This window comes from Synchiropus splendidus, chromosome 10 (genome assembly GCF_027744825.2).
Source record: "Synchiropus splendidus isolate RoL2022-P1 chromosome 10, RoL_Sspl_1.0, whole genome shotgun sequence".
In the NCBI taxonomy this organism is placed as follows: domain Eukaryota; kingdom Metazoa; phylum Chordata; class Actinopteri; order Syngnathiformes; family Callionymidae; genus Synchiropus; species Synchiropus splendidus.
The window spans coordinates 17,035,703-17,047,005 of NC_071343.1; the positions used below are offsets into that span (position 1 = coordinate 17,035,703).

Genomic DNA, 11,303 nt, shown 5'->3' on the forward strand with positions numbered 1-11,303 from the left:
GAAGCTTGTGCACCAATTATTAGCACTGGAGCATAAAGAAATCCATCGCTGAGAGATGATGGTGTTTACAGACGGTGGGTGAGCTTTTATGTTGTGAAGTGGCGACCTTTGGGGTCGGAAGACAGAGCTGCGAGGTCATCATTTTCAAAAATATCCATATCAGTTGTGCACACAAAGACACAGACACAGAGATGTTTGAATGCAGAAGTGTCCCGCTAGCTATATTTACTGACTGTTTTTTCTTCATACTGAGGTGTAAAACCTTTCCTGTCTCCACACTGGACCGTGGTAGAGTGTCACAGGGGAGGTGCTCGCTCTCCACACCTCCGAGGCTGGAGCTCACACTCCAGGGTTTGATGTCCTGTTGTGGGCTGGAGCTGGGACAGGGATGAGGCGAGTCTGGGACAGAGCTAAGTTACTTGGTTTATGACTTTGTCACAGCCAAACTGCACAGAAGCGCACATTCAGAGCTGGACACGCACCGGGCACCTCTTCACTTCTGGAGAGACGTCACTCACTCGGCAACCCCTCCCATATGCAGCGGCCACACACATAGAGGAACAGCGCACCTGCAGCAGACACTCTACATTCACTCCTACAAAAGACTATTTTAAGGCTTGGAACGCATCATTTCTTTTTCCATTCATTGTAATGGGAAAAATCCATTCAGATTTCGAACAAATCGCTTCTCGATCAACCGGAACGAATTGTGGTCGAGAACCGAGGTTCCACTGTATTAAACACAAAAAGACCAAAAACAAGTGATCAGCGGCTCTTTTTGACTTTTCTCTTCCATACTAGAGTCATCACTCATAAGTTCAGGCCAGGTTTTATTCAGGGTTTGGAGTCCCCCAATCCCATTTGAAAAAATAGAGGCTTGTGATTGTAGACACTCTCATCGACATACCTGCCTAACCATGAACCACCTGTTGCATACACTTTTCAAAATAAAGCTTCATGCTAGAGTGCTGTTGTTTTTCTTCATGGAGCATTTGTATAATCTGCTAAATTTATATATCAGTTTCTAAGTTCTACTTGATTCATTTTGACATTATGAATTGGAAATACTACATAATCTGGGCGACACGATTCATTTCAATATTTCAAAGTTGGAATAGTTTCCTTGGTGTCGAACTGTCCTTACGTCCGAAAACAGTTTACAGCGAAATCCAATATGAGCTCTGCTGCAGCCGAATGCTGTGGCCAACACGTGAAGCTGGAGAAAGACGTATGGAATCAGGTTTGCGGGAAGACAGCGGGAGAAATAGCAAGCGGAAGCTGGTTTTTAAGAGTAAAGGAACCAGGTAATAATTTCAGATGTCCATCTCGGGAATTCACACAAACGACTTCCACAGACTCAACATTTCCTCATCTTGGTTTATCATACATGACTTCCTTAAACCCCCTACACCACTCTGAGCCCCCCGACCCCCACCCCCCCACGAGGGGGCCGTGATGTCAGATCCAGTATTTCACAGCCAGAAGCGGGCGATGACATGGGCAATTTGGCCTGTGAGTTTTCTCCAGCCTTGGACATGGTGTTACGATTACACGCTTTACTGCTTGTCCAACATGCCAGGGATGAAGGGGTGATGGGAGAGCGTGTGGGAGCCCTGGGTGTAGACCTTTTAAATAACTTTCACTGACTACGACTCTATCCTCCCTCGTAAAACCAAACATCTCTGATTGATAACCAGACAGCGAGACTCTTCACTTCCGTCCCAAACGTCTTGCCAAGTTGCGGGGGAAAGATTCCTGGTGCGCGTTAGAGCGTACACTATATCATCCTGAACCAGCCTCTAATCTGCTCTCCAAGTGGCGAAGGAAGCCAAACTCACCGCTCTCTCCTTTATATTTTTAACTTTTAACAGCCAGTTTGAGTTTCATGGTCACAGCAGGTAAGAGACCCGAGCATGTTTGAAATCACTTTAGAGGACAGGGAGCACTACTCAACACGCAGCTTTGGCCTTCACATGGAGCTTGGAGAAACAAGGAATTCCACCTCGACTCAGCCATCCAGCCAAGGAAACCCCAGGAAACCCAGTGCGGAGATAACTGAGCCGGACACCGGATGCAAAATGTCTCTATGTGATGAGAGAAGCTGAGTCTGTCTGGATGTAAGGCTAGAGGGAAAGTCTCACCACACCCCAGGAGGTTCCTTGGGAACTCAGCGTATGAATTTGTTAAAGGAAACAACGTCGATGACACACAGATGGGATGTTCTGCAGATCATCCATAAAGCACTCGTCTCACATGACGCTGTTATTTCGGTATCATTTACAAATAGTAGCATAATATTTCATCTTTGAGAACCATTTCCGACAACACCACAGTCCTTCCTGTCGGACACAGTGTGAAAACGGGATGCAGAAATGAAAGTCGGTTTCCATTTGGCTGTAGACCTGAACCAGACTTTGGAATGAACCTTGCTGTCATCAGACCGTAAATATTGAAGACACTGGTCGTGCAGACATGGTTGTACTCATGTCTGCTAATTACTTCCCCACCTGAGATTTACTTCCAAGGCCTGGTGGTATTTAATTTGAACAGACCTCTGGCTTTCACGGACGATAACTCACGGATTCAGAACTGCCACACATGCACAGGGTAAACAAGTACTGATATAACTCAGATTAATGATGACTCCTTTTGTAAAATACAAGTAACATCCGACTTACGACCGGGATCGGTTCCGACCAACCGGTCGTAAGTCAGATTGGACGTAAGTCAAAAGCCATTCAAAATAGCCGAGGCGAGGGTTATAGTTACTACTGTAGTGGTAGATCACTGTGTGAGAGTGAGATGCTGGGATACTGTGCTGCTGTAACTGTCGTACGCGATGCTGGGCTGCTAAAAAAGTACGGGTGTACGTAAGTCGAGCAGGTCATAAGTCGGATGTTACTTGTAAAGAGACAAAGTCCCCACAAAGTATACTGTATATCGTGCGAAGGTGAGGAACAAACTCTCACTTTCGATGCAACATATAGTCACACGGGATTATGTGGTTGTAGCACAAATGTTTTTGACAAACATTTAGAAGATGGCGCTGACTCCTACTGAAGGACGACAAAGTGAAGATGCTGTGATCTCAAAGTGAGGAGACTATGAACCACCGGGGTCAACACATTCTTATTTCCAAGGCCTCAAATGGCGACTATTTTCAAGTTTTCTTTCAAGTCTTTTGCCTCCAGTGTTGATGCGTTCAGCCTTCCCAACACATCCCAAAATATTGACATTGCGAAAATCACCATATGAGTCCTATACTGACGACCAAGGTATCCTTCATTGTTGCATTAGGCAAGGCATGGGATAGTGCTCCATTCTTTCTCCATGTGGTGTAATGTCACCAACCAGGAGAGCCATCCAACAGGATTCAGTGAAGAGAGCTACGGTACGTCTCCCCATGCCTTGCTCCTATGATGCGATGATTCCCCGCCTTGCGCATGCATGGGGTGCAGTCCTACACCTCTATGCATGCTGCTCCTCACGCAATCCACACCACCGTCTGGAATGCTATATGAAAGTAAAACATGTTTTTTCTCTGCCCGCACCTGCACGATCGACACCCCCCTCGGCAAGGTTGAAACGCCTATGCAGTGCTGAAGGCTGCCGTTTTTGTCGGTATGGACACAAAAGTCCTCTTTCCCAATGTCAATATATTACGCCATGAGAGTGAGGATGAGTTGGCCTTCCAGGTTGCATGTCGACGCATATATGTTTCAGTGCAGTCAAATGTATCCCCTCCCGCATGACGTTTCAAAATGAGTATACCGTATACTGTATATACCACCTTAAGTGGCTGTGCTCTTTACTCAGGAAGGCTGACTTCGAGGTCACTATGGGATGCAAAAGTCCACCTAAAATTGTCACTATTTGACTCAGAGTGAGAATGTGTCAATGGGGGTTCGACAGGTCACTTACTGTAATAGCCTGAATATCCACAGAGAAGGGGTTGTGTTGCTTGAAGCAGCATCCAGGCGTTCCCCACTCTCTTCCTGAATCAGCTGACCTAGGACCTTGTGGCAGGCTTGAGATGTGTGACAGGTGCTGTACGTCTCCTTGCAGGTTGGATACAAGCCATCTGTGTTCCCTTGCCAGGAGTCCAAACTCACTATCCTGTCTGTGGGACAGCACTTTTGTTTGTGCCATAGTGTGACAGATGATCAGAATTCTGGACTGGTTTCTGCTCCTCTGATGGTTATTGTCCCCGATTCGGTGAGGATCGCAGGATGGTCGCAGGATGGAGACCTTTTTAGCGAGGCAGAGAGTGATTTTGTGTTGGAAAAAAATGCCTTCACCAAAAGGAAGCTTGTGCCAGACCAATGAACACATTGCTAAAGATAACAGCCCATGTTCTTAATTCAAGCCTAAAGCTTGACCATCTCCTCAGGAACTATCTTAGCTGAACTATCCTCTCTACAGGGCCAGACAGAAATGAGTGATAAGTAAAGAATGTGACAAATTCTAAAATGGACAGCAAGCCACCAGAGTGACACCAAGGCTTGGGTCATGTCTGAGTTTTGGACAGCTTTGATGCACGAAGTGCTTTGGGCTTAAGACAAAGGACTTTCAGTCAAGGCTCGGGTTTAGGATGAGACTAGGTGACACCAAACAACAGATGGCATGGAAAAGCAAGATTAAGGCAAGGATGCAGAGGTGCTGAAAAATGGATTTGATATTACAATGCTAACAGTAATGATGGATGTCCTTCAGTCGACTTGAACACAGTTTTACAAAGTATGGACTACACTAACAAAATTGGATATAAAACTGTTAAAAGTGATGCAGCGGACATTATTGATGTGGTGTGCCTCCTCCCCAGAGACGGGACTCTTTCTTCAGCTTTATTCTGTTTAAGAATGGAATTAGACGTCAGAACCACTCAACACCTCCAGGCTGGTCCGGCCCACGCTTGGCTCTTAAAACTACCCGTGTTGTGGCTCGGCAGGAAACTGCATTTTCAGCCATTGTGTTCATTTCCCCCACCCTCTCCTGGTCACATCGAGGTTGCGCACCTCAGAACTAATTCAGAATCACCCAGCTCACCAGGAATCAGGCCAGTTCTTCATTCAGAGGAATTCAGCAATGACAGCTCTCTCCCCATGGAGGTATAAACACAGAGTGCTCACTCACCACGTCAGTCTCGGCTCTCCGTTCCTCAGCCACATCTCTTGTCAGCAGGGTTTGAAGTGGACTTGATACGAGCTGCTTTGTTTAACTACGATGATCAGGAAGGGGCACTGTTACTGAGAGTTCTATTTTAATGTACAAGACAGACTATTTAATTCTGATAATGGAGGCCCATCATCCCAGCTTTGCTGCTAATCCGCTCACTTTTTTAGATCATCGATAGGTCGTCGATAAGGAATAAAGGAATGAACTTCATAAGAACTGAAGAGCAAGTGAAGGTTTCCTGCATGAGATGTGGCTGATAAAAAGAAACATGAATTTACTCATGAATCTTCCACAATTTGGTACGAATAGTTACATTTTATAGTTACGTTTTTAACCAAAGATAACAAATTTGATCAATTGCATTTGACTTAAATAACAAACTGGGCACTGTGTGATTGTGTTTTTCTGTGCAAACAAAAAATAAATAAAAAGAATTTTAAAGTTTCCTGCATATACTATAAATGCCTTGAAAATCTAAGGATCAAACTCAGCCAGGCTTAAAATAAATGGCAAAATGGACTTCTGTTGAAAAATCTGGGCTCCATTTAAACACACATCTAAGTCCTGTTATCCAGGACTCCTTTTTGAGAATTTCTACTTCATAAAAGTCCACTAAAGTGAATTTGGCTTGACTGGCCAGCACTGGCGGTACCTTATTTTCATTTTACTGTGAACCAAGGAACAAATTACAATGGACAACTGCAGTATACTGTCTCAATCGTCGACTATAATGGCGGAAATAGGTTTGTCAAAATGAATTGAGCAGCGTAGAAAACAAATAAATGAAGGCATCTAAAAGTTGTTTTTTTTATTTCATACGTCTTCAAACTCTTTTTAATCTTTTTTGTTCTGTGAAATATGGTGCCACAAAGTTCCGCCACCCCTCCATTAATCACATTAACATGTTTATTTGATTTTATTTTTCTGTATTTAACTCCTCATTGTCGGTATTGTTTTCCATATCTATTCCCTAAATATGGTGCAGGTTATTCCATAAGTGAGTTCCATGTGGCTTGACTGTGTTGCTGTCTATATAAATGTGATACAATACATGGGGTGGCATTCAAAATAGTATCATTTGGAGAAGCAACTTCCCTCCAAATCTCAAACGAATGACTTCAGCTTTGACGTCAGCGCTCCGGAGATAGAGAGCTCCGCTGCCTGTCTGTCTCAGAGGTGCTGCAGGGGTCTAAACGCTGCTGAGATGATGTATGAGACTTCCCCGCTCTGTTCATGCCAGCTCTATAGGAGGCAGCTTCATCTCTCTCTGCAGGAAAGAGTAGATTTATGGGCCTGAAACTGAACGCCTGCAGATATACTTTTCTCCGGGCAATCACCTTCCTCTGAGGGAAATCTGAGCGCCCGATAGTAGAGTAACCAGCGGGACCGAATCATGTTGCGAGCATGAGCTCACACTGACAATGAAAATCCATGTCTGCTCTCGTGAAAATGTAAATAAAATACAACCAGATGGGAAACCGTGCTTTACAGAGGAAGCTATAGATGCAGATAATAAAAGAAATCTGATGCCAACATAAAGCCATAGAGACATCCATGTCTCTGTAAATAGTCTAAATGTGGGGAAGAAAGTTTAGAGCTGGATTGTTGTTGCTCTTGGTTTGAAGTACCATGATAGTTGAGTCACTTATACACGTATGTATACACTTATACATACTTATATACGAGTATAAAGGTGATCTGGAGTTTAATGTCTAGTGTGCTGTTCAGTGTCTTCCCTACCAAGTTGGTCACGACTCCTCATTTGACTTGAATCTTCAGGTGCCACTTGACTTTTGTTGGATCACAAACCGCACAGTGTAAATGAATAGAGAAGGTCAATATATATATGAAGACAAGTAACTGAAGGAATATGACGTTATTTATTTGTAACCATTATTGGTTTTATTTTGAAAGGTAATAGTGACCTGCTCTGCTCTTGCGATTTAACAGAGGAATATGACTTAACTATAACTGGTCAACAGTCTACTGATATGTTGTTGCTTCACACAAACACAGCTCCTCACACAGACCTGTTTATCCACCCACATTAGCACAGACACACTCGCTCATTCACACAAACGGATGAGCAAGAGTGTCGGCCTCTCACCAATAAACTTCCTCCTTCAGAGCGCGCTCCACTTCCTCCGCCTCATCTTGCATACGAAGCCAATCTGCCTGTCCGAACAGACGAATCCTGTTAAGTTTCAAATCCTGTTGCTTTAGTGAGACATTCAAGTATTCAAAGCAGTTGCCTGAACTTGTTTTCAAAAAGCTCTCAAACAGAGAGTGGACAAAAATAAACAGTGTAACTCTAGGATTGTTTTCCGCCGGCCTTCATCTTAAATCTTGCAAGCAAATCAGAGCAGAAAATGAATATATCTTCTGATGAAAGAGAAGTTGTCCAACAGCGGGGGGGCCTCCTCCTCTTCCTCTGTCTTCCCGCCCCCTGTTGCTTCATGTAAACTTAGTAATACGTTCAGCAGGATCATCTCACGACCTTGTGTCTCCAATTCTCTGGCTGTTTTCACATGAGCCAAAGAAACACAAGCCCACATTCAGCACGAAATAAAAAATGACAAAAGGTCATTTCATCGTAGTGTGAGTAAGTAAGTACTATGCGTCACATACATTGATATGCATTTCGTATAGAAATGTAAATCACCTTTTGTTTTCCTTTTTAAAGCAGTTGCTATAAAACTTAATTTTTTCCACTGAAGGCATACACTGCAGATGCATTGGCTTTGAATAACTGTTTCAGTGATTCCGCACACAATTTTGAAAGCACGAGCGCCACCTTCTGACACTGTTTCATGAAGCCCATCCTGGACAGCATGGCATAAATACACAGAAAATATTTTCAACTTGAAAGAATCATGACTTTGGAAACCCTTTTCACTCACATTTGAAAGCAGATATTTTTCCTATTACCGTATTGGGCACCTATCATTCATGACAGGGTTCTGCACTTCAGTCATACGCAGCGTTTCAGGTCCTGGTTCTTACACTTCATTGCCACACGTGATGCGGGCGTCGCCTCCTGCTTACACAGTTCAGAATTGTGGAGGGCCTGTGAGATAAATGTTCTTCTGTTGCACATGAATCACATCCACGTTGGCATGGCAACCAGCAAGTGAAGATGACTCTATTGTCCTCTGCTCCGGTGTTTGGAGGGACAGCTACATCCTCGTCACTACTGTGCTCACCATTTGTTATTTGCAGTGAAAACTCTTGAAAAGTCCAGACATCTGCCTGGGAATCCCTGGGCGTTAGTCGTCTATGGTCAGCAAGTTCATTTCATTCATTCACATGAATGCATGTACCTTTTTAACTTTGTTTGTGCAATATTTTTACTTATTTAGCAGCTAAATTGTGATATTGACAAACTTTTTTTTCTTTACTCTGATCATTCCTTCTTTTTTTTGTTGAATTCCACATTTTTTTTAAAACTCTGTCGGCTCTCCTGTGACAACCATGTGTGTTGACACACGTGCTTCTAGATGACCTATATGCTTCATGGCCTCGGGCACCAAAGAAGAGCTGGTCTTCATGGTTAAGTGAGTGTAGAAAAGAATGGTGGCTGCATCATATTACAGGTGGATGAAATGACTTTCCGCCACTCAATCCACAATTACTCAAAGTGTAATTGGTTCATTTTCTGCACTTTTTCATTTATGTATTTTGTAGGTGGTGTAAAAAAAAAATAACTGAAGGAGCTCTTGGACTGGATCAATCTTTTTCCAGATCCAAAACAAAGTTGAGTTCCTTTTTTTTTTTAACCGTATGTGTGAAAGGAAGTGTTCACTTGAACAACTACACAATAATAAAGAGACAAGTTTGTTTTACAACTTCCATTTATTTATCAACAGATGCGGCGGAGACTTAAGTACATGTTTGAATGGCAAGTAAGAACAAATAATTCCTTGTTCATCAGAAAATGGATCAGACATCACACTGTTACCACACATGACTTTCATTTCTGGGTCAACCAGTTAAGATGTCACTCAACCCGACAAAGTCGTGAAGCAAACTGCATTCATTGAATGAAACATTTCCAGTGTAATTGGCAAAACAAACCTATTGATTCAATAAATTACACGAAAGCTTTTCTCTTTCAAATCACTCCACTCCACTCACCGCTAAAGCTCCCTTTCTGTTCCACTGTTTGCAAATATATCCACCATTAATCCTAAAGCTTGTAAAGTGCAGACATGCATTAACACTCAAAGCTCTAAATATCTAAATAATATTTCATATTCTTTGCGACTAATTCATTTTGAACCTATATTTATCATTGTTGGTGTCAAATGTGGTGCCCAGTCCGGCACTACAGGAGAGATCTCATTCCTTAGTTCCTGAGCCTTTTGTAAAACACGGCTGCGACACAGACGGCAGCGGCACAAACAAAGGCGAGAACCCCCACAGCGACACCCAGACCGACTGCAGAGTCCTCCTCTTTGTTGGCGACCACAGGCTGCTCCTTGGATTCGTTGGTGTCCGTCTTGGTGATGATCTTCTGGGACGTGACGGTGTACGGCTCTGTTATGCCGACTTGCGTGCCGGGCACATCCAGGGTGTTTCTCTTCCTCCTGTTGCTGCACTGCTTGAAGGTGCTGCATGTGCTTCGTTCGCAGAGTCGGGTGATGCAGTGGAGGTAGTAGGTGGACACCGTCTCGTTCTGCTGCTCTCGGAAGCGAAAGGCCGGGAAGTGAAATCGAGACGTCTGGCTGTCGCCGTTCTCCACCACGGTGGTGTAGCGGTCCTTTGAGCAGGGGACGAAGAGGTTGAAGAAGCTGGAGTTGGACGGCAGCGCAGAGATTGAGGCGTAGCAGCGGTCGAGCAGGACGTGGTACTGCCCAGTCAAGTTGGTGGCCTTGACCTCAACATAAATTTTGGTCCTGAGTTCAATCCCCAACCTTGGGATCACCAGTGGCTTGGTGAAGTTCACGTCGCTGAACAGCTCCATGCTCAAGGTGCTGATGAAACTACCGTTGTTATCCTTCACAGCAATGGAGGAGGGCGACACGTCGATCTGGGTGTTGTTGACCATGTACTCGAGCGGATACGCACAGGAGTAGTAGTACTTCAGCTCGGCATTGTAGGTGATCGTTCCCTCTGTCGGGTCGGAGGACCGGATGATGCCACTGACGTTGACGGTCTGGATGTTGGAAAAATCGGCAAATATCCCGACCCCAGGTGCACTGGTGGTCCGGAAGGTGCTTCCGCAAGCGTGGGTCATATTGAGCGGGAAATTAAAGCGAGCAACAGGTGGAGACACCGACTCATCCAGTGTTCCTCTGCAAGTCGAATCCCACATGTGGTTCAGGATCAACTGTGACTCGTTGTAGCCGGTGTAGATGACCGGGCATATTTGGACAGCCAGGGAGATGGAGGATGTGCCGCATGTCACCGCGATGTCGGTGATCAGTGGTCTTCTCGCCTCGGTTCCACATTCACCCAGTGTCAGCTGACTACTCCTTACTATCAGGGAGAGAAAAATTAAAAGGATCTTCATCGTGAGACTTCAGCTTCGCCGTGGTGACGATCAATCCAGCTAAAATCTTGATGTGAAGGCTGGTACTCTTTAAACTCTTTCAAGCGTCTGAGCTCTTCTCAGGCGTCTTTATAGGCATCCTTGTCCTCTAGGATTGGTCCGAAACAAGGTCAAACCTTCTTGTCATTTGTTGCTATTTGGGAACAAGGGCATTGTATGAAGAAGGAGGGTTCCTCCATGCACCATATCCAAAGGGCAATTGGTGAAATCCGAGGCATTTGGGCTTTCTTGAAGGCCTAGGACAATGGACTTGGTCCTTTGTTTGGCTGCTTTAACATATACACCACATTTCTACTTCTACCTTTACAACCTTCATAAGGTTTAGTAACGTTACACTACATGGGATGAGCACACACAATGCTATGAAGGCTCATCTATCCGGTAAGAGCCACAGTAGCTTCATTAATGACCCAAATAGGGCGGAGGTGAGTTATGAACTATTAAAGATTCACAATATTTGAACGCTGGGAGGGATTAGATTAGAGTGCCTTTATTTTTTCCCACAATGGGGAAAATTTAGTTGTTAAGGCAGCATCCAAACATTAAAGTCATTAAAAAAAAATAAAAAAAAATAAAT

General features: G+C 44.2%; 1 protein-coding gene across 1 annotated transcript; it reads right to left on the bottom strand.

Annotated features, from left to right (window-relative positions):
- Positions 1-9,520: 9,520 nt before the first annotated feature.
- On the bottom strand, positions 9,521-10,687 carry LOC128766246 (zona pellucida-like domain-containing protein 1). Its single transcript, XM_053877747.1, has one exon. The coding sequence runs from the start codon at positions 10,685-10,687 to the stop codon at positions 9,521-9,523; it is 1,167 nt and encodes a 388-aa protein (XP_053733722.1).
- Positions 10,688-11,303: the final 616 nt, after the last annotated feature.